This window comes from Cannabis sativa, chromosome 2 (assembly GCF_029168945.1).
Source record: "Cannabis sativa cultivar Pink pepper isolate KNU-18-1 chromosome 2, ASM2916894v1, whole genome shotgun sequence".
NCBI classification, from domain to species: domain Eukaryota; kingdom Viridiplantae; phylum Streptophyta; class Magnoliopsida; order Rosales; family Cannabaceae; genus Cannabis; species Cannabis sativa.
In genome coordinates this window covers 31,133,518-31,158,291 of record NC_083602.1, presented here as the reverse complement: position 1 = coordinate 31,158,291, position 24,774 = coordinate 31,133,518, and the positions used below count along the sequence as shown (strand labels likewise).

Sequence of the window (24,774 nt, the reverse complement as noted above, 5' to 3'; positions counted from 1 at the left end):
ACGTTGGTTTGGATATGATACATGGATTGAGCTTTTGATTTCGGAGGTGGGAACCTTTAAGAAATAGCTATATTGAGTGCTAGTTGTGGCTATGTATCCAAATATTAAATTTGTGTTTTTGTTTTTGTTCATGACTATAGATTGTCGTGCTCTATTCTATTATCAATATATGGTGTGACAAAGTGACAGAAGATCTTGAAGTCTTTATACAAAAGTTGAGATTTTATTTTTTGTGTTTATTGAATATGTTTTCTCAAGATTTCTGATGTCCTTATCCTAATTGTTAACTTTGCATTTGCAGTTATACATTTCAAATATTCCTGTAAATCACAGGTTTGTAGTTGCTTCATTATTTTAGTGTTTTTCAAATATCTTGAACTTTTTTTTATAGAAACAAAAAGAATTCCCCTAAACTATAAAAAGTTATTGCAAATGTCCTCCTTTATATACATTCTGTTCATTTTTTAAAAACATTTGCCTATGTATTGGCCATGATCACCAATATAGTTGCAATGCGGTGGTCTATGTGATTAACTTAAGTTAGTAAAAATTTAGTTTATTGATACTAAATATATATATGAACATCAAAATTCGTCATTAGACTGCTTCGCCTTGACTTTTGATTGCACTGAATTAGCATCACATTAGTGTTACATCAACAAATTATTTTAAAAATAAACAGAATGTAACTGAAAGTGGACATTTACAATGGCTTTTATAGTTCAGGGTTTTCTTCAAAAAAAAAAAAAGAAGATACAAATTCAGAGCAAAATTTTACAAGTGCCATAGTTTGGAAAAAAAAATCCTATTTATTCATTATAATTCATATAAGAAAACTCTTGCACTGCAACATTGGTAGTATAAGTTATATTTGTACTACAAGCCAATGCAATAGGCATTGTGATGAGAAGAGCCGCGAAGCTTATCCCAGAAATGTTTTTATTTGCATTCACGTCTTTTGGAAAAAGCTACTAAATCAAGTACGAGTTTAGGTGAAGAGGAAATATTTTTGATCTAAGTTGAAGTAAGTACATATATCAATCAAATAAATTTCGTTAGAATGTCGTATCAATCAAATGAAGTACGTTCAAGTCTACCGATCTGTTAGGATGCCTCAACTCCATACATCACTATACTTCCACTTGGCAACTAATGTAATGATAAACAACTCTCATCTTGCCCTGATCTTTCTTGAATTCTCAAAACTTCAGTCTCTCCAACAGGGGCAGATAGAAAATGTTGCATTTAATTGCATTGTGTTATTATTATTATTAGCTTAAAACGCAGGCCATTATGCTTTTGAATATAATAGTGCTTAATTTCTAGTGTTTAAATTGCCATTACAAAAACCTAATACGTTTATTTATATAAATTCATACACCAAAACTTACATAAACTACCAGAGGGTTTAGAAGATAAAAGCAGAAATAATACGGATAAAATCATAAATAAATAAATAAAAAAGGGTGAAGAAAAACCTAAGCATTAATAAACTCCTTGTTATGTATATATTATTCACCATGCAGGATCTAGTTGTGGTCGGGATGTAGTTTCAAGAAACTGGAATGCACTTAACAAGCCAACCAATTGGCCAAGACAAAGCTGCAATGCCAATGCTAGCACCCCACTGCCCCCAATTCAGCCTCTCAGTACTAGCAAACTTCTTGAGAAACTCTACCATTAATACTTGAAGAAGAATGGTAATTCCTATTATTGCTAAAAACAGCTTGTTCTTATGTATACCTTCAAATATGTTCTTCTTCTCTAGTTTTCTTGCATTAAATTCGTTGAAGACTTGGCAAAGAACGAAGGTGTTGAATATGATTGTATTCTTTACCTTTTCATCTACACCAAAGATGGATCTTCCCTTGAATTGAAGAGTCAGCAAGACAGTCACCTGAAACAAGGCATGGGCAATGATGTTCCTCCACATGATTCTGGTTATGAGAGTCTCTTTTCGACCGACTGGCAGCTTCTTCATGAGTTCATTAGTTGGTTTCTCAGTGGCTAATGCTAAAGCTGCTAATGTATCCATAATAAGGTTCACCCACAAAAGCTGGACAGCAGTCAAAGGGACTTTACCAGAAGACACAGAGGCTACAAAGTTGATGACTAGAGCGGCAACATTCACAGTAAGTTGAAACTGAATGAATTTTTGAATGTTGTTGTATACACACCTGCCCCATTTTAGAACCTTCACTACCGAATTAAAATTATCATCTAATATAATTATATCTGAGCTTTCCTTTGCCACTTCAGTACCTTGGATCCCCATTGAAAGCCCGATATCTGCTTCCTTGAGAGCCGGTGCATCATTCGTTCCATCTCCAGTGACTGCAACCACGTGACCTTTTAGCTTCAAGCATTGGACCATTAGAAGCTTGTCAAATGGGGATGACCTAGCCATAACGCAAATTCTTTCGACTTTTTCTCTTCGTTCTTCTGGTGAATAATTCCTAAATTGCACCCCTTCAACTATAGCTTCACTTTCTGAATCCTCACCAGGCTTTAAAATCCCACAATCAATTGCTATAGCTCTTGCAGTGTGCACATTATCGCCTGTTATCATTTTAATGCTCACACCAGCAGCAATGCAAGTCTCCACGGCAGCCTTAACTTCTGGTCGACATGGATCCTTCAGACCTGCAACACCAAGTAAAGTAAGTCCACTTTCTTTATTCTTCTCATCAACCTGTCCATTTTCTACTTGAAGTTTTTTATGGGCAAAGGCAATGCATCTCAAGCTTTTGGCTGCCATATTCTGGATGTTTCTTTCAATACATTTTCTTTCTTCATTATTCAACGGCCTAATGACTCCATCTCTGTCATAATAATTGGAGCACATGGTGAGGACAATTTCCGCAGCTCCCTTCCAGTGGGCTTGAAGAGCTTGTTCGTGTCTTCTCTTGATTAAAACTCCGCTCATCTTTTTCTCTGAATTGAAGGCCTCTACTTGGATTATATCACATTGTAAAGTCACTTCATCCATATCCAATCCCAAACTGAAAACTGCCCATGATAGTATTGCTTTTTCAGTTGGGCTGCCAGAAATTTCAGTATTAGATTCAGGACTTGGCTTATAAACACTCCCCGTGGTGTTTAGACCAATGGATTCCTGCAGTAAGCTAATAACAGTTGGAGACATCTGTGATGCGCTGTTCTCACTCAAATGTTTTTCGCCAATCCACACCTCTGTAACCTTCATCTCATTCAAAGTGAGAGTTCCTGTTTTGTCAGTACAAATTATTGTGGCTGACCCCATTGTCTCACAAGCAGAGAGCTTTCGAACCATTGCATTGTCTTTCATCATCCTCTTCATTGAATAAGCAAGTGTAAGAGTGACAGCAAGAGGCAGGCCTTCAGGAATTGCCACCACCACGATGGTCACTGCTGCTGCAATAATGCCTAGAACGACATTCATGATATCATCAAACTTAGTTTTGCTGCTATTGAATTCCCTCAATCCTTTATCGTCAGTGGTGTGCCCCGTGAAATATCGAACCATCAATACGAAAAGAACAAGTGCAGCAACAGACAAACCAACCTTTCCTATTAAAGATGTCATGTTCTCGAGTCGTGCTTGCAAAGGCGTCTCCTCATCCAAGTCCCTGCTTACTGAGCTCATCATCTCTCCCCAAACAGTGTTCATGCCCACAGAAGTTACAAGCATGGTTCCAAACCCATCTGCCACCTTTGTTCCGGATATCAAAAAGGGATTATTGCCAGAGGCATTGATCTCTACATGGTCACTTTCTCCGGTCATACTCGACTCATCCACCTTCAAAGAATGACCTTTCAAAAATAGTCCATCAGCTGGGATTTGATCACCAATTTTCAAGCAAACGACATCACCCACTACAATGTCAAAGATGGATATGGGATGGCGTCGTCCATTTCTAACCACTTCAACACTTATGTCACTACTCTGTGTGGAAAGTTTTTGAAATTGTTTAGACTGATTAAAGTTAGACACAGCAGAGACAACGACCACGAGAAAGATTGCGAAAATAATACTCCCCCCATCAAACCATCCGTCTTTCCAACCATGTTGTTTGATACCAAAACCTAAAGAGAGCAGAGCACATACCAAGAGTATAATAATTACGGTATCTTTAAATGCATCAAACAGGAAAGACAAAAACCTTTTTATAGGTTGCCTTCGGTATTCATTGGCTCCAAAGACATTCTTTCTACGTATCAAATCAGAATCAGTACCATTAATACCGCTTTTGGCATCAGTTTCAAGAGTTTCAACTAATCTTTCGACTCCTCCGTATTGAGTCATGAGACTCTCAAAGTTCTTAGCCCTAACAATATCAGCAAGATCTTCCGCATCAATATCAAGAAAAGAAAGGTTTTCATTACCAGCAGCAGGCTCGTCAGCTCCATCGTCGGCTGAGGGTTGGACGTCAATGGCAACATAGGATAGGGAGCGCAAAAGGTTTGCTTTGTTTTCATGAACATTCTTGGCTAGAAAACGAAGTGCACTAGTGAATGATATGGCCAAGAAAGCCAACCTCCATCTGCGTCTGTTGGATTTTGAGGGTGACCCAGATTCATCCCCATATTCATGCTCATTCTCATGCATGGCTGTTTGCACGAATTTTTGGCCAGGTCTTAGAGACATGGATATATATCGACTGTTTGATTGTAGAGAGAAAAACAAGTATTGACGAAACACAGCTCTAAAACAAATTGAGTGCAAAGCTTGTTGAGTTGCATAAAATATATAGTAATACTGTGAAAAAAAAGAGGCAATCAGGACTTTTATATATACAGATTATTTGGTACAAGTTTACGAAGAAGGTGCACTGCATCTTCTTAGAAAGTATTAAGACGGTTTTATGCAACTTATATTAGCTTCAATAATAAGGTACATATATAGATACTAATAAATTATTTGAAAAAATTACTTTTCGATATCAATATTTGAGGAATATCAAACCAATGTGTTGTTTCTTTTGTGCAGCCACTTGGGATGGGAATGCTTGAACGTAATTATGTGGCATGCATGCAATTACATGTGGTAAAACAGGTTTAAGTTGAAGAAGAGTAGCTTCATCTTTTGATATTTTACTAGTTTATTGATTTTGTTTATAGGTGTAAGTTTGCCTCCATATCGTCTTATATATTTGTCGAAAATCAAAGAAATTAATATAATTTTAATAATTAATGAGAATAAAAAGCATAAGAGTTTGCATGAAATGTTGAGCCAATGAATTGATGATAGTAGAAAATAATATAAACGTACAAATTGATAAAGAAAAAAATAAAATAAAATACACATGGATATATTTAGGTCTTTCGAAAGTAAAAAAACGATTTAAAAAATAAAAATAAAAAACAGAGACAAGGAGATGATTAGATCCATTCCATATTTTAATGAATAAGTGAGTCAATTCACCCATTAAGAAGCATAATCATAATAGGCAATAATTTGCTGTAAATTTTCTAGTAACACAGTTTTCTTGCATGCATGTCGTCATCCAATTTTTACGTGATGATGCTTTACGTTTTTTTATCTCCTCAACCAATATTTGCGAAATTACTTGGTATTTCCAAGAGACTGACCGTTTCAATTTGGATTGATTAAGTTTCTTGAGATGCACGAATATTTTCTTTCTAAATTAACTTATGAGTGTGTTTACTGATTACATACACTATTTTACACTATTTCCTTCTACTTCCATAATTAGTGAAGGATGATTTATTATTACTTGAGTCGTATGGCACGGGCCTCACGATTAGAGATGTTCATCTAATTTAATAATGCATCTGATCAACACTGAGTGTAAATTAATATAGACACAATAGCTTAAATTCAATCCTATTTGCAATAGTGCATATTGGACTGGTTAAATAAAATAAATTATTTTTATTTTATGTATCCAACAAAAAATTAAAATAAATAAGATAAAAAAATAACATAATTTATGAAAGTTAAAAAAATTGTATGTAAAAAGAAAAATTCGATTTTGTTTTAAATTATATTTTCTTTATATGAATAGAATATACATTTAGTATTTTAAGTTTTAAAATATAATTGTATTATATGCAAAAGATTTTCAAATTACTATTTTTATTTTACTTTAAAATATTAATTATATATACAATTTTGTAAATTTATATAAATATGATTGGTCGATTTGATTTGTTATTTTTACATGTGAATCAATATTCAATCTATACAAGTGCAGATTTTAGATTTCTCAATTAAATCCAATCTGCATATAAGTGCAGATATCTGCACTTTGCGATTTTACAGATTGCATTAGGTTGAATCGTCCAAATTATATTGGATTGGGTATTTTTGTCGATTAATATCGATGAGAGTACAATTTTATAGTTAGTCTACAAAGATATGAATCCATTATTGCCATAACATTAATATTTTTGGGTGCATTTGGTAATATTTTTTAATCAATTTTTTAGTTTTTAAATTTAAAAAGTAAAAATATTTTCTAAAAATATATTCTATAAAACTGTTTTCACATTTCAATTTTTTAATTGAGAATCAAAATTTTGAAAAAAAAAAAAAATTAACAGTTTTTTTTTTTCTTAACTAATATTTTGGACTTAAATCCCAACCTGAACTTGGGGACTCGGATTTGTATTGGGATTTATGTTCTAAAAATAAGTAATAAATAGATAATATATTAGAAAATATATGAAATATAATTATAATTTAAATGATATATTAATTATAATAGTATAATTATTAAATATCTAAAAATTTCTTATTCATATGGAGAGGTATAATCTTGTAAAGATGTACAAGAGAATTAAGATTATACGATATGAATAAAACAAGTCGATAGTGTATTAAAGTTTTGAGAATCTTTAATATGGAACTAGTAAGTACAATTTACTATACACTATACTTTTAGTGTGTGTGTGATTTTGATTTGAATCATATATGTGGATAGACATGTAGTAAATGTGTTGTGTATAATTCGATTATGTATGACTGAGCCAATATGTAATAGACATCTTTCATTAACGCGTCGTTTATAATGAAAGAGTTACTCATATCACAATGATGATCACTAGTATGTAAGCCTGAATCTTGATATACATGAACTCCTATTTGTGTTCTTTGAGTTCTTTGATTTACTCGTTAATGTTTATCAGAGAAAATGATTCTTACAATTATTGTTTTGAGAGCTTAATAACATGAGTGGTTGAGAACATGTTATACGATAGTGGAATCCAAGCTTTCCTAACGGATCGAATATTAATTCCCTCTTATAGTGTTTTTTTTGGGAGTGCTAATAGTTGGATCCAAATCTATAATAAGTTATAGATTGCAGTGTGAATTCTTCAACGATAGTTCTTGAATTGGATAATCGTAATTTGTACTAAAAGATAGCGAGGATCTTCTGATAGGCTACAAGATGTATTGTTTTCAATTCATTAGTTTAAATGGCATCTATATATATATATTATGTTGAGATCCTTGGATTTATAGTTCATAATGGATAAAAATTATTTTTATCAAACCTGAGTATGTTTAAAGGATTTACCCGTCGTTAGGTTATCTACTTTGATTGAACAACTTGATAATACAGTAAGAGTTCAAGCTGCTTTTCTAACTCTGATATGGACTATAAAAACTAACAATCTAGACCTGGACCCAAACCCAGACCTCGGTCTGGACCCCAGACTTGGACCCAAACCCCGACCCCAGCTCCTGACCCAAACTCGGACTCAGACCCAAACTCCAGACCCGAATCTTGGACTCGGGACCCGACCCTAAACTCGACTTAAATAAAATTAAAAAAAAAACAAAAAATAAAATTAACAGAACATACTTTTGTTTTTTGTTTTTAAAATTGAAAAACAAAAATAATTACAAAGCACATTTTTATTTTTCAAAAACAAAATTTTAAAAACAGAAATCTTACTTTCATTAAAATAATTAAAAATAAAAGGGTTACCAAATGCTACGTTTGAGTGTTCTGTAAATTTTATTTTCGTTTTCATTTTTTTGATTTTATTTAAGTCAGATCCGAGTTTGAAGTTCGCTGTCTGGGATTGAGGACGAGGCCAGAGCCGAGGTCCAGGGTCGTGGTTGGGTCTGGGTTTGGGTAGGGATAGGGGTCGGGGTCAAGGTTTGGGTTTTGGGTCCATGTTTGGGTCCAGGTTAGGGCCGAGGTCAGGGTTCGAGTCTGGGCCCGAGGCCGAGTTTGGGGTTCGGGGTTTGGGTTCGGGTTTGGGCCAGGGTCGTGGTCGAGTTCGCGGTTCAGGTGTCAATGTCTAAGTTTAGGTCGGAGTCCAAAATATTGATCAAACAAAAATATTTAAAGAAGTTTTGAAATGACTTTTTTTTGTTTTTAAATTTTAATTCTCAATTAAAAAAATTAAAAAGTGAAAATAATTTTAGAAAATATATTTTAAAAAAGTATTTACTTTTCTAATCAGAAAAATAAAAAAAATTTACAAAACACGTATTAATATCGATTGTGAAATTCATTTTATATTCCAATGAGATGACTTGTTTCATTAAGTCTTACAATATAATATATACAATAATTAATGAAGCTGAATTTTTATGTGGAAAAGGACTACTAAGTACTGACTGATCAATAATGTTGGAAAGGTCTTTTTAAATAAAGACCTTGTGTTGGAAGTCTTGCGTCTTTTTAATTAAAGAGCTGTGTTGGAAGTCTTGCTCACAAGATGGTATTTCCCATCTACTTGACATTAAATGATTTTTTATTTAAAGGTTTATATATTATAATATATATTTTAGGATTCGAATTCAAGACTTTTAATGCGCAGACACTTTTTTATAGTCACTTGAGGCTCGTTTGGTATGCCGTATAAATGTCGTATTGTATTAAATAATAAATTACACTATGTTTAGAATAAGTAATGTATTGTATTAATTATTACGACCAAATTTTTTAATATAATGTATGTTGTATTATTTAATACATAATAAATGATCTATATAAGCTTGTATTATAATATTTACAAAGGATTTGAGGTCAACACCAATCTCTGACTCGGACCCGGACCTAAACCCGGGACGTGGACCCGGACTTGGAACTCGGGACCCGGACCCTTAGTTGGTGTTGGGATCGAGTGTATTAAAAATATATTATAACTTTACACAATTAATTAATACAAGTCAATATTAAACATTGTATTGTATTAAATAATACTAATACAATACAATACAACATAATCTAACACAATATAATACAATATATTATAATACGGCGTACCAAACGATTCCTTGGAGAATTTTTTTCTAGATTTGCTGCAAAATTCAGTTAATTGTCATCTACCATTATATTATAGTATAAAAAGTAAACGTAGTTACCTAGTTGTTTCTCAACTTAATATGAATTTATGAAATCCTTCAAAAGTCTTTCACAGCAAATTTTGAACCCACGTTATCTAATAAACCGAGTTGATAAAAGAATTATTAAGCTCAAAATTAGAGTGCTATATTGAGAGGAGCTACTTGATATGATTTTAGGATTAAGCATTTTTATTTTATTTTAGTTAAATATATTGACATGAATAAAATAATTTTTATAAAATTTGAAAAACAAATTACCTAAATAAATATAATTTTTAATTATTTTATTATAATTAAATTAATTAAATATATATTTTTTGTAAGGTTGATTAAAATAAAATAATAGATATTAAAATTTATAGAAAATATTTTTTATTTTATATTACACAAAGTAATACAACATAGTCTCACTAACGATTATAAAATTATATTATATTTTGTAAGCCACACTAAATAAAATTTAACATTTTTTTTTTATATTTTACAAACACTGTAATAGTTTGTGCATAAAATAGAAAAATAATAAGAGTTGTCTTGATGATGAGTCTAAGAAACAGTGTGGTGGTGATAATGTTGAGGGTAAGGAATAAGGATGGAAAAAGTTGAAAAGTTTTGGGTGGTGATTCTATCGTGGCCCCATCGACGAAGGTTGCAGAGAAATCTCGCTGCTAGTCATGAAAATCTTATCTTGAAATGCTCGGGGGTTGGACAGTCTTGGTGCATTCAATAGTTTATGTGGGCTAGTCCATAACTCACAGCATAACATTGTGTTTTTGATGGAAACAATTCTTAATGGTATTCGTGCTTGTGAAAGTTATTAGCCATACCAGAAAACAGAGAAGAAGAAGAAAGAGAGAAAGACAGAGAAAGGTAGAGAAAGAGAGATTGAAGATTGGAAAGAGAATCTTATTGATGAATGAATCAATATGATCTAATATACACAATCAGTAGCTCTAGATGATCACAACAAGAATTGGTTACAACAGAAATAGAGCTAACAACCAAACTGTCTGTAACAAACTCATAACAGTAAAACAGTTAGAAAAACAACTAACTGTAATAACTGTCATGGACAGTCGTTACTGTGTCTTCACAGCCCCCCTCAAACTTAGAATTGAAAGATCCTCAATTCTAAGTTTGTCTCTAAAAGAATGGAACCTCTTGCTTGAGATAGCCTTAGTGAGACCATCGGCAATTTGATCAATTGCAGGAACATGTTTAACTTGAACCATCTTGCTTTGAATCTTTTCTCTGACAAAATATAGATCCAGCTCGATATGTTTGGTTCTTGCATGAAGAACCGGATTAGCTGTAAGAAGTATAGTACTTAAATTGTCACACCAGATGGTAGGGACACGTGGTAATGAAACTTTTAACTCCAAGAACAAACTGTTCATCCATGTCAATTCTGCAACAACACATGCCAAGCTCCTATACTCTGCCTCTGTACTTGATCTAGAAACTGTTGGTTGTTTCTTGCACTGCCAGCTAACCAAGTTTGGACCAAGAAAGATTGCAAACCCTGAGGTGGACCTTCTGTCATCTGGATCCGCAGCCCAATCTGCATCACAGTAGGCTACAAGTTCTAGGGATGAAGATGTAGGCCTTCTAAGATGCAAACCATGCTTAATCGTGCCACTTACATACCTCAAGATTCTTTTTACAGCTATCCAATGAGATTGCAAAGGTTGATGCATGAACTGGCATACCTTATTTACACTAAATGCAAGCTCAGGTCTAGTTATGGTCAGATATTGTAAGCCCCCAACAATCGAACGATATTCCTGCACATTATCAATAGGATCACTTCCATAACCCGATAGTTTGCTTCCACTGGTCATTGGAGTTGATGAAGCTTTTGCACTTTGCATTTTGGCTTTACAGAGGAGATCTCTAGCATACTTTTCCTGAGACAAGTGCATCCCTTCAGTCGTGTAGTTAACCTCAATTCCAAGAAAATAGTTTAACTTTCCAAGATCTCGAAGAGCAAACTGCTTATTCAAATCAGTAACCAGCTGAGAGACAACCTGGGAATTACTTCCTGTAATCAAAATATCATCCACATACACTAGTATAAGTGTAGTAGACTGAGGTGTTGAACAGATAAACAAGGACTGATCTGATTTAGAGGAACAGAAACCAAGACTCAATAGGCATTGATGCAACTTGTCAAACCAAGCCCTTGGTGCTTGCTTAAGACCATATAGAGCTTTATTAAGTTTGCACACAAGATCAGGAGCTGTTGGATCCTCAAAGCCAGGTGGCTGAGTCATATAAACCTCTTCTTGTAAATTTCCATTCAAAAAGGCATTGTGAACATCAAGTTGCTGAACTTTCCAACCACGAGCTAAGGCCAAAGTAAGAACCACCCTGATGGTTATGGGTTTCACCACTGGACTAAAAGTCTCAGTAAAGTCAAATCCAGGTTGTTGGTGAAACCCTTTAGCTACTAGTCTTGCTTTATGCCTATTGACTGAGCCATCAGCATTGAGCTTTTCCTTGTACACCCATTTACAACCAATAGCAGTTCTCCCTTCTGGTAATTTGACAAGTTTCCAGGTGTGATTCCTTATTAAAGCAAGTATCTCATCAGCCATAGCTTGATTCCAGTGTAGGCTTTGTAAAGCTTCAGCTAATGTCTGAGGTTCTTTGGAAGCCATGTAAACTTTTGGTTTAGTGATCCCAGACTTCCCCCGAGTTTGCATTGGATGAGAGTTGATAGTTCTTGAGCTGCTGGACACTGGTATAACCATGTCAGTATGCAAAATGGGAGAGGCACCAGGTGCTGTTGTAGGTGTTGCAGCAGAGTGTGTAGTTTCCACAGGAATAGATTGAACAGATGCTACAGCTGCATTATCAAAATTCTGAGCAACATCTACATCAAACAACACATTAGATGAATTCTGCATATTGTTAAAAACAGAAATAGTAGGTGAAAAAGGAGTGTCAATAGAAGCAGGTTGGTCAGACACTTGATTTGGTAAAGAAGATGTAGCTGAAGGAGTAGCAGATTCAGTATTCGAGTGGGAGTTAAATGAATCTGTAGGAGTTAGAACAGATGCATCACTATGAGTGATTGAAGGGATAATGCCAGAAGTGAAAAACTCAGGAGAGTAATTAATTGGTAAGGCAGTAGCAGTAGAGATTTTATGAAAAGGGAAGGAATTTTCATCAAAAATAACATCCCTGGATATGTACATTCTACCACTTGAATCAAGGCATTTATACCCTTTATGGTTTAGGCTATAGCCCAAGAATGTGCAAGGGGCAGATCTAAACTCCATTTTATGTTTATTATAGGGCCTTATATTTGGGAAACAAGCACACCCAAAAGTTCTAAGAGATAGGTAGTCAGGTTTTTGATTAAAGAGAACTTCTAAAGGTGTCTTGTTATTTAAAATAGGAGTAGGTAGCCTATTATGAATGTAGACAGCAGCTCTAAAAGCTTCATCCCAAAACTTAAGAGGCATAGATGCTTGAGCTAGCAAGGTTAAACCATTTTCCACAATATGTCTATGTTTTCTCTCAGCTAATCCATTTTGTTCATGTGTTGTGGGACAAGGGTGTCTATGAATGACTCCAAGCTTGTTCAGAAATGGTGTGAAACTTCTATATTCCCCTCCCCAATCTGTTTGTAAAACCTTTAATTTGGTGCCTAATTGTAGTTCACTTTCAGCTTTGAAATTTTGAAAAATTTTAAAGGCATCAGATTTATTTTTCAAAAGATATAACCAGGTGAATCTTGAGTACACATCCATGAAATGGATGTAGTACTTATAGCCATTGGATGAGAGAGTATGGGAGGGACCCCATAAATCGGATACAACAAGCTGAAGTGGTTGTGTATACTCAGTTTCAGAGAATTTAGGAAATGGAAACTTGTGTATTTTTCCAAGACAACAGGCAGTACAAATCTTATTGCTCTCTACATTATTCAAGGACACATTACAATGACTTAGCACAGTTTGGACAACCCTAGAAGATGGGTGTCCAAGTCTGTTATGCCAAATAGAATACTGAGAGAAATTATTAAGAGAACAATTGGAACAAGTATTGACTTCAGCTGTGACACCAGTAGGTGAAAATGAGAGATTCGAACTTGGTTGACTAGGAGGTTTTGAACAATGAAACTGGAGTTGGGAAGCATCAAACAAATACAGGCCATTCTGAAGTGTCCCCTTCAGTAAAGTTGAACGAGTCTCCTTGTCCTTGACAAAACAAAAATTGTCATGAAATTCAAAGAAAACATTGTTATCCTTTGCAAACTTAGAAACACTCAACAAATTTTTTGTAATGTCAGGGACATGCAAGAGATTATTCAATTGAAATGACTTAGATGAGTAAGGTGTAGAAAAGAATGACTGACCAACATGTTGTATTGACAAACCTGCCCCATTACCTACAAAGAGTTTCTCAGTTCCATCATATTCAGCTCCATGGGTGAGATGTTGCTGGTCTGGAGTGCAGTGATTCGTAGCTCCAGAATCAGGGTACCAATTGTTGTCTTGAGCAGTGTTGGTGCTAGCAACATTGGCCTGTGCTGAACTGGAGGAGTGGTACTGACTTGAAGCTTGATTTGGTGTTATACCAGTGAAGTTCTTATCGAATCTATAGAAACAATCTATAGCAGTATGACCAAGCTTAAAACACAACTGACATTGAAGTTTGTTTGCTGTGTTCACTGACCTGCCAGCACCTCTACCATACATTCCAGATCCAAAGCTAGAATAGGAGCTGTTGTTGCCACTTCCACGATTGTGTCCACCTCTATAGCCACCTCGATTAGAAGGAGAGAACTGAGATGGATAATTGTACCTCGGGGATGGAGATTGCTGTCTGAAATTACCAAAGTTATTTCTGAAGTTGGCAACATTAGCTTCTGGATTATCAATGTCAAGTGAGGCAACTTGAGCACTGATCTCAACCTCTCGATCGGTTTTCTCGATTCTGGATTCTGAGGCTAGAAGAAGGGACTCAATCTCTGCAACAGAGTATGTTTCTAATCTAGTATTAGTGGATATGACAAAGGTGTCATATTCACTTGGAAGGCCCTTAAAGATAGCAGCGACATGATCTTTTGCTCTGTAAACTTCTCCAACTGAGGCAAGAAGATCAACGTGATGTTTGACTTTGAGTAAGTAATCGGATAGTGAGAGTGAGCCTTTCTTCAAGTTCTGAAGCTTGGTTCGAAACTCAAGTATTTTTGCAGAAACTTGAAGAGTGAAGAACTTCTCCAATGTCGACCAGATCTGATTCGATGTCTCACATCCAACCATACGCGTGAGGAGATTTTCAGACATTGAAGACAGAAGCCAGGACATGAGGAGCTGATCTTGGACTTCCCAGTCCAAATAAGCAGGGTTAAGCACACCAGATTCTCGATCTGCATCAGAAAGAAACTTTGCAGGGGGATCTGCTTTGATATATTGTTGTAACCTGTTGCCACGAATCGCAGCTAAGACCTATTGTTTCCACAACAGGAAGTTGTGATCATTTAAACGAATTGAAAGATTGTGAGTGAAATAGACAGGAGAGAACTCATCATGATCTCTTGTTCTTCCTCGATTGAGAGTCGGTTGACAACTGGCAGTTTGACCAGTGGCACCTCCATTGTTGCCGTCACCAGAGTTAGTTCTTGAACCATTCAGACCAGCTCCACCAGAAACAACATTCGCCATTAATGGCGGAAATTGCTCTGATACCATGTGAAAGTTATTAGCCATACCAGAAAACAGAGAAGAAGAAGAAAGAGAGAAAGACAGAGAAAGGTAGAGAAAGAGAGATTGAAGATTGGAAAGAGAATCTTATTGATGAATGAATCAATATGATCTTATATACACAATCAGTAGCTCTAGATGATCACAACAAGAATTGGTTACAACAGAAATAGAGCTAACAACCAAACTGTCTGTAACAAACTCATAACAGTAAAACAGTTAGAAAAACAACTAACTGTAATAACTGTCATGGACAGTTGTTACTGTGTCTTCACAGTGCTGGTCAAGTTCGTGAGAAGTTGGAATTTCTTAATGGAATTCATGTGGGATTATTGTGGGAAGAGTGGGGGGCCTTATCCTTCTCCGGGACTCTGGTAAATGTTGATCTTTTTCGATATTCTCAGAGTCATATAGATTGCATTTTGACACTTTGGTAGTTTACAGGTAGTTATGGTAACCTAAACTCTTATTGATGTAAGGATACTTGGGAGATGCTTCGTCATATAGCTTCGTTGCTGTCCCTTTCTTGTTATCTTATGAGGGACTTAAAATGTCATTTTGTCGAATCAAGAGAAGGAGGGGGGCCTCCTAAAAGTGTATCGTTGATTTCACAGTTTTAAGGATCATTGTGGGATTCATGATATTTTTTATGAAGTACTTTTTTATTTGGATGAATGGTAGAGGGGGGTCTTGATAATGTTTGAGAGCAATTGGATTGTGGTCTTGCTTGTTCTTGTTGGTGTTCCTAGTTTCCAATTTTAAGTTATCTTATTTAGAATTATGGGGTTCGGGCCATCCGCGTTGGAACTTTTTCTTCCAATTGTGGCTTGGGAGGGAAAGAAAAAAGGTTGGGATTTTTGTTTAGAACTTGGTTGGATGAGAGGTGATGGTTGTGGGGTTGCTATTAGTATTGGAGTATGCATAGTTTTAATCACACAAACTTTTTCACGAAAACCTGATTATCTCGTGGGCACACAAATTGTCTGCAAAAAAGTTACACATTAAAATTGATGCATTAACTATAAATTTAAAAATAATATACTAAATTATAAGTTTAAGAATAATATACTAAATACCTCAAGTTTATCCCGCGCTGAATTAATTTAAGCTTTAGAAACAGTTTTCCATGTAAACTTATTCATAGGGATGTCTACACATGTTGTTAAAGTATTTTCTATTTTTCTCGCATGGAGTGACCATCTCCTCAGGAAGTGTAATATGTAGTTTGAGCTCCTTTCCTTCAAAAATCGCTTCCTCAACATTTGCACCCTTATATTTACTTCCTACCCCTTTCTTTTTGGAAGAACTTCCACCTGCTGCAGACATACTATACATAGAGAACATAATTTTAAATTTAAAATAAACAATCATATTCACAATATATTAAATAACAATCATCAGTTATTGATATAACATTATCATCACTATTACTTTTTAATTATTAATTTTATCGAATTCAAACTAACTAACTATATTAAAGTTTATAATTTAGACTAATATATATTTAGGTTTAATTAATTTATCTGACTAAGTATTAAGTTTAATTCAATAATTTGTCAATTTAATTTATATTCTTAATATTTTATTATTATTTAATAAATAATACAATTTATTTCTATTAAAAATTACTAACATTTTATTTTGCCGAATTATTTTTGTATTTTATTTCTAATTTCTAATTTTTTTAACTAATTATTTTGAAAATAACTATTTTTGTGTTATAAAGTTTTAATTTAATTTTTGTCTTACTACATTATTTTAACTAAAATTTCAGCAGTACAACGACTATAATATGATAATCCCAAAAATTTTAAAACCTGCAAATAACAAGAAAATAATACAAAACAAACACATACATTATCATTCAAATTACCACCCATTCGACTACAATACATATTTAGTCACATAATTTACTTCACTAATATTTAAGATATTCAAACTCCTCTATAACATGCATAAACATATCAATTAATGACATTTATAATACCATGTAAATAAAAAAAATTAATAAATACCAACCTCCAAACGCAAAACAAAAAAAAAAAATATTAGCGGATAGTAAAAAGAGTGGCAGTGAGCAAGGGTGCCAAATCACAACTAGAGGTGATCTAGGCACTAATTATTAAAAATTACAAATACATATATATTAATTACACATAAATAATATTGTATCTACATATATACACACTATTATATATATACATACACACATATGTATATATACACTATTATATATATATATACAATCACATAATATATGCATATACATGTCCACTCTTAATGGGTATTACCCATAAATGGGTAATATTAGAACATAATAAATGGGTAATATTAGAAAAAAAATTGAGTTTTTATGATTAATTTTTTTACTTAATTAGAAAAATTTCTCATTTTTAGATTATATGAGTTGGGGTTGCTTCATTAGCTGAAAAAAAAAATAATAAAAAAAAGTTTTCGGCAAAAAAAATGATAAAAAAAAGTTGGGTTTGACTTAAATATTTTTTATATAAACATATTTTTAATATAGTGTAAAAATAGGTATTTTTTGATATTTTCTTTAATTAAGTAGCTAATTTAAGCATAAAAATTTAATTTCTCTTTTATTATTCGCTATCGAACTAAAATTTAATAGTTTAATATTTTTAAAATTAATATTTATAATTAAACTTGTTTAGTACCCATCAATGGGTAATACCCATTAAAAAGTGTTCCATACATATATATATACACAAATTTACATATTTACTCAAAATATACTTATCTATACACATATATATACATTGATTTAAAGTAAAAAAAATAAAATTAAAACATTGATTGATATAAATATGTATATATATTTATTTTTTGTAAGGGAAACCGATACATGTTAAAATAACAAAAGTAACAAAGTTACTTAATCAGTGGAGGATTTTCTTCCATCTATAAAAGTTCATTGTTTATACTAAGGACATGCAAAGATACCCCAGGAGAACTAGACAATAAAAATCTTAATATCAAAAAAGAAAACTTCAAAAATAATAGTGGTGACTTCTGATCCACTAATAGAACACATACAAAATAAAAAAAAAATTAATATATAACAAATATTTAATAAAATATGAAATTTTATATAAATATTGTCACATAAAATTCTCTAATGTAAAAATTAGAACTTATCTATTCTCATCTTCATTGCTAAATGTGACTACAGTACATCGGATACGTTATTATTAGATCAAATTGACCTTACAAAATCAAAACTAGCTATATATTTTTTGATGAAGAATTATTCATATTGGAACTATGCTATGAAAAATTTTTTGAAAGGAAAAAAAGTGTGGGGTTATATTTTGGAACTAAAAGAAAACTTGCAAATGGTAATGCAAATCTGTTAAAAAATTGGAGAGTAGACAATTCGAAAATTCTCAACTGGATAAATAACTCTATCGAACAATCTATTAGTATTCGATTAGCAAAGTACGAGACAACAAAAGAAGTTTGGGACCATCTTGCGAGATTATATACATTGTCTAATTTTGCAAAGCATTTTTCAGTTCGAAATTGATATTAGAGCTATTGAACAGAAATATATGAGCATTCAAGAGTTCTATTCTGTAATGACAGATCTTTGGGATCAATTAGCACTCACTGAATCAGAAGAGCTACATGCTTTTGCACTATATATCGCTCATAAAGAGGAACAACGATTGATTCAATTTTTAATGGGTTTTCCTAGTAATTTTGAGAGACTTCGTGGTTCTATATTGCATCATTATCTGCTTCCTTCAATTGATTCAATAGTCGGTGGATTGTTAGCAAATAAAATTGGTCTCAAGTCTCGGTTAGGGAAAGGTATTCTCTCAACACCCAATTATTCTATTTTTGCAGTCCCTCATATTACACTGTTTCCTTCACAAGAGAACAAGCGTCACACAAAGGTTGGTATTGATGAGTGTAGGTTTTGCAAACAGAAAGGTCATTGGAAAGCTCAATGTCTTAAGTTTGCCAATCGTGCTCTTTAGCAACATAGATATCAACCCAAACCTCCTCATATGGGCAACCAACCACAGTTAACTAACTAAATTTGACCTCCACAATTTAGTATTGCTGTAACTGTTCCCCCATGTGGCTTTTACAACTTTGCTGCTCTGTTAGAAGAGTTTCACAAGTTCCTTGTTACTCAACCTAATGCTATGTCAGTCTCTTGTTTGGTAGGTTAACCACCCATTGACACTTCAAGTATGTCATTTTTTACATGGGTTTTGGACTCTTTGCATTCTACCAAGGGTTGTTGTTGTTCACATTCTACTGTATCTTTGGGGTATCATCTTTCAGAGCCTACTACTACCTTCCACCTCTTCTCTAGAGCTGCGAGCTTGATGCTGATCATGGCTTGATTTCACATACCGAAAATATGTCACTTGTTTTTTTTTTTTTTTTAATCTTTTTGAGAAAGTCCCTTATTTGTTGGAAGAGCAAGAAACAATTTATTGTTTCTCAATTCTCTATGAAAGCTGAGTATCATGCCATCACATTTACTACTAAAGAGATTGTTTGGTTGAGAGATGGTTACTAGTAGATATAGGTATCATTCACTCTTCCAGATTGGTCATAACTCAATTTTTCACGAACGCACCAAGCATATTGAGATTGATTGTCAGTTTACTCGTCACCATCTGAAGTTGAGCACTATTACTTTGCCTTTTGTTTCTTGTTAGTTGTAGCTTGCTGACTTTTTTACTAAGTCGCATGCGATTTCTCATTTTTATTTTATTTTAGGCACTCTCGATGCTTCTTGCAACGATATTATGAGTTTGAGGGATAGTGTCAAATAATTAATTAGGATTATTTTAGTTGTATTATTTACTTGATTTTACAATTAAATAAAACCCTAATCTCTCTATTTTTTTTTTTTTTGCATCTCTTTATTTTTTATTTATTATTCTTCTCAAATAATCATCCCAAACTAGACTAGGAAACTATAACTATGCAGGTACCCAAGAGTGAATTGATTTTCATTTGTTTTAACCATATGTTTCGCCATTTTAGCCACCCCTTTTAAGCCTTTTTGCAAGTATGTAAGTTACTATTCTCAAATTTTATTATTCTTCCATCCTAATGGTTGATTTGACAATTGACAAATGTATAACTAAAATTTTTCACATATTTTATTCTCAACCTAGTAATTAATCGTGTGTAGATCATCTCATACAATCTCACGAAGCAAATCAATGAGACAATATGTGCGATTTCTTTCTTTGGATAAGCAGAGGTTGCAACTGCTTCAATATTATCTTAGTGTACACGTTTAAAATCAATTGCTGCTGCCACTTTGCTAGACAATTAGAATCAAAATAAGAGCACTTTAATTAATAATTTTTGTTTAGGTGTGTTATCATTTCTTCCAAGAGTCAACACTTTGTAAGATTAATGAACTCTAAACTACATGAAACTTATGCTTAGTATACCTGTTTATATATGATATGATTATCTAAACTAGCTTGAAAATTAAGTTTAATTGTCTTCTCTTTTTCTGGAAAAAAAATGTATTTGGCCAAATCAACAATAAAGAGTATGAGCAAATCTATTGCCACACGAAAAAGGAGTAGCAATGCCAAAAACTTTCAATAAAAGCACCTAAAAAAACTACTATAATCAAATAATTTAATTGGGTCGTTAATTTATCTTTTTTTTTTTTATTTGGGTTAGAATCAATTTGTATTTAATCAGAATTTATATATATATATATATATATAAATATATTCTGAGTTACTTTTGAGTTAGAGAATGTTGCATTCTGTTTGTATAAACCAAATTAGGAAGAAAATGTAAAGGACGACAACATGCATTTTAAAGTGAAAATGTGCTTTATTTCTAATGTTGAAACTACTATTAACAAAAACGAGCACATTCTTTCAAACAAGGAAGAACAAAATGACTACTTAGCCATAAATGCTTATGATCCTAACCCTACACTGAAGTTATCTTTCTTTACAAAGAAAAAAAATAAAAGAAATAAAAAATGCAAAGGAACTCATTACTACTATCTATTAACTTGCAGGATCTACCACCTTGTTTCCAGAAACTGGGATGCACTTGACAAGCCAACCAATTGGCCAAGACAAAGCTGCAATGCCAATGCTAGCACCCCATTGCCCCCAATTCAGCCTTTCAGTACTAGCAAACTTCTTCAGAAACTCCACCATCAACACTTGAAGCAGTATTGTAACTCCAATGATACCCAAAAAGAGTTTATTCTTGTGTATCCCTTGAAATATATTCTTCTTTTCCAGTTTCCTTGCATTGAATTCGTTGAAGACTTGGCATAGAACAAAAGTATTGAAAATGATTGTGTTCTTGACCTTTTCATCTACATTGAAGATTGATCTTCCCTTGAATTGTAGAGTCAGCAAGACAGTGACTTGAAACAAAGCATGTGCAATGAGGTTTCTCCACATGATTCTGGTAATGAGAGGCTCCTTTCGACCCACAGGCGGTTTCTTCATGAGTTCGTTGGTTGGTTGTTCAGTGGCTAATGCTAAAGCTGCTAATGTATCCATGATAAGGTTCACCCACAAAAGCTGGACAGCAGTCAATGGGACTTTACCAGAAGACACAGAGGCTACAAAGTTGATAACTAGAGCAGCAACATTCACAGTAAGCTGAAACTGAATGAATTTCTGAATGTTGTTGTATACACACCTTCCCCATCTTAGAACAGTTACCACCGAAGTAAAATTATCATCCAAAATAACTATATCTGAGCTTTCCTTTGCTACTTCAGTACCTTGGATCCCCATTGAAAGTCCAATATCTGCTTCCTTGAGAGCTGGTGCATCATTTGTTCCATCTCCAGTGACTGCCACTACGTGACCTTTTTGCTTCAAGCACTCAACCATTAGAAGTTTGTCAAATGGGGACGACCTAGCCATGACTCGGATTCTTTCAACTTTCTCCAATCTTTCTTCTTGTGAATAATTCCTGAACTTCACACCTTCAACTACAACATCACTTTCCATATCCTCATCAGGTTTTAGAATCCCACAATCAATTGCAATAGCTCTTGCTGTGTGGACATTGTCACCCGTTATCATTTTAATGCTCACACCGGCAGCAGTGCAAGTCTCGACAGCCATCCTAACTCCTGGTCGACATGGGTCCTTTAGACCTCCAATACCAAGTAAAGTGAGTTCACTTTCTTCAAGCTTCTCATGAACCTGTTGCTCATCTCCTTCAAGTTCTTCTCTATGCCCAAAAGCAATGCATCTCAAGCTCTTGGCAGCCATACTCTGGATGATTATTTCAATGCATCTTCTCTCTTCGTCATTCATGACCCTAATGGTTCCATCTCTGTCATAATAGCTTGAACACATAGCAAGGACCATTTCAGCAGCTCCTTTCCAGTGGGTTTGAAGAGTCTTCTCCTGCTTTCTTCTTATTAAAACTCCACTCCTCTTTTTCTCAGAATTGAAGGACTCTACTTGGATTATCTCGCATTTTGTCTTGACTTGATCTATATCCAACCCCAAACTGAACACACCCCATGAAAGTATTGCTTTCTCGGTTGGGCTACCAGAAATTTCAAGAGCAGAATCAGGACTTTGCTTATAAACACTTCCAGTGGTGTTTAAACCAATGGATTCCTGCAGTAAGCTGATAACTGTTGGAGACATTTGCGACACAACATCTTCACTCAGAGTCAGAGGTTCTTTGCCAAGCCAAACCTCCACAACCTTCATCTCATTTAAAGTAAGAGTTCCTGTTTTGTCAGTACAGATTGTTGTGGCTGACCCCATTGTCTCACAAGCAGAGAGCTTTCGAACCATTGCATTGTCTTTCATCATTCTCTTCATAGAATAAGCAAGAGTAAGAGTAACAGCAAGCGGCAGACCTTCAGGAATTGCTACCACAACGATTGTCACTGCTGCAGCAATAATGCCTATAACAGCATTCATGATATCATCAAACTTAGTCTTACTGCCATTGAATTCCCTCAATCCGTTATCATCAGTGGTGTGCCCTGTGAAATAACGAATCATCAAAACGACAAGAACAAGTGTTGCAACAGACAGACCAACCTTTCCGATCAAAGATGTCAACTTCTCGAGCCGTGCTTGCAAAGGCGTCTCTTCATCTAAGTCCCTGCTTACTGAGCTCATCATCTCTCCCCAAGCGGTGTTCATGCCCACAGAAGTCACAAGCATGGTTCCAAACCCATCTGCCACCTTTGTTCCAGACAACAAAAAGGGATTCCCACCAACATTGATCTCAACATGGTCACTTTCTCCAGTCATACTAGACTCATCAACTTTCAAAGCATGGCCTTCCAAGAATAACCCATCAGCCGGAATTTGATCACCAATCTTCAAGCAAACGACATCACCCACCACAATGTCAAAGATAGAAATTGGATGTCGTCGTCCATCTCTAACAACTTCCACCCTTATGTCACTGCTCTTTGTGGATAGCTTCTGAAATTGTCTAGACTGGTTGAAATTAGACACAGCAGAGACCACAACAACAAGAAAGACAGCAAAAATAATACTCCCCCCATCAAACCACCCATCTTTCCAGCCATGTTGCTTGATACCAAACCCCAAAGAGAGCAGGGCACAAACCAAGAGTATGATAATAACGGTGTCTTTAAACGCATCAAACACAAAAGTGAGAAACCCTTTTGCAGGTGGCTTCTGGTATTCATTAGCTCCAAGAACATTCTTTCTATATATGAAATCAGAATTACTAATACCATTCGTGACATCAGTTTGAAGGGTTTCAGCCAGTTCTTTGACTCCTCCATATTGACTCACAAGGCTTTCAATGTTCTTAGCCCTAACAATATCAGCAAGAGCTTTCGGGTCAATACTATCAAGAAAAGAAAAAGAATCATTATTATCATTACCACCTGATCGTTTGGAGGGCTGGACGTCAATGGCGATATAGGAGAGGGAGCGCAAAAGTTTTGCTTTGCTTTGGGTTACGTTCTTGGCAAGATAACGAAGAGTTGTAGTGAAGGATATGGCAGTGAAAACCAACCTCCATTTGCGTTTGTGGGATTTGGTTGGTGAGCCATTTTCGGGTAATTTGTTCTGTTCATCATGCATGGATATTTGCAAGGATTTTCTTGGCCTTAGAGACATGGAAATGTATTGTTAAGTTGAATCTTTAGAGAAGGAAACAACAAAAGAAGAGAGGTATTCACTTTATATTTACTATCACAGAAATTAAAGTAAAGGAGTAATAAGAGGTAATGAGAAATTATTACTGTACCATGTATAAATATATGTATATGTACGGTATATGACGCGTTCAGTTAAATTTAGAAGGTGATGAGAAAGAGCACTGTGTCTTCGTCGAAATTACTAATTTACTACGGTTATAAATAACAGAGAAGTTTTTGCTTGAAAATAGAGAAATTACTTCTCTTTCTCTATTAAGGGTGGTTATTTTCATTCAACTTATTCATTGTTTTATTAAAGACATATTTTTTTGTTAACTTTGATAGGGAAATTGCCTCTTTCTGTTTGTACGATTAATAAGGAATTTTCTTTTCTTTTTTTTTTTTAAGGAATAAGGAAAATATTTTTATTAAAAAAAAATTTAAGAAAATTACTGGATATAATCACATATAATTAAATTGTTCAAAAGGTATCGGAGGAACTGCCACTTGGTAGTTCATTCAGAAGGTCATACCTATGTGTGTCACAATGTAATCACTCGTAAATGACACGTTTTTGAAGGTGTAATCTTATTTTCTTCTTCTTC

General features: G+C 34.2%; 2 protein-coding genes across 2 annotated transcripts; both read right to left on the bottom strand.

The window, feature by feature from the left end:
* Nucleotides 1-1,299: 1,299 nt before the first annotated feature.
* Nucleotides 1,300-4,673, bottom strand: LOC115719956 (putative calcium-transporting ATPase 13, plasma membrane-type). The gene has a single exon (XM_030649127.2). It carries the CDS (start codon nucleotides 4,625-4,627, stop codon nucleotides 1,553-1,555), a length of 3,075 nt encoding a protein of 1,024 aa, XP_030504987.2. The 5' UTR covers nucleotides 4,628-4,673; the 3' UTR covers nucleotides 1,300-1,552.
* Nucleotides 4,674-20,857: 16,184 nt separating this feature from the next.
* LOC115721149 (putative calcium-transporting ATPase 13, plasma membrane-type) lies at nucleotides 20,858-24,334 on the bottom strand. The gene has a single exon (XM_030650401.2). It carries the CDS (start codon nucleotides 24,147-24,149, stop codon nucleotides 21,060-21,062), a length of 3,090 nt encoding a protein of 1,029 aa, XP_030506261.2. The 5' UTR covers nucleotides 24,150-24,334; the 3' UTR covers nucleotides 20,858-21,059.
* Between the last annotated feature and the right edge of the window lie 440 nt (nucleotides 24,335-24,774).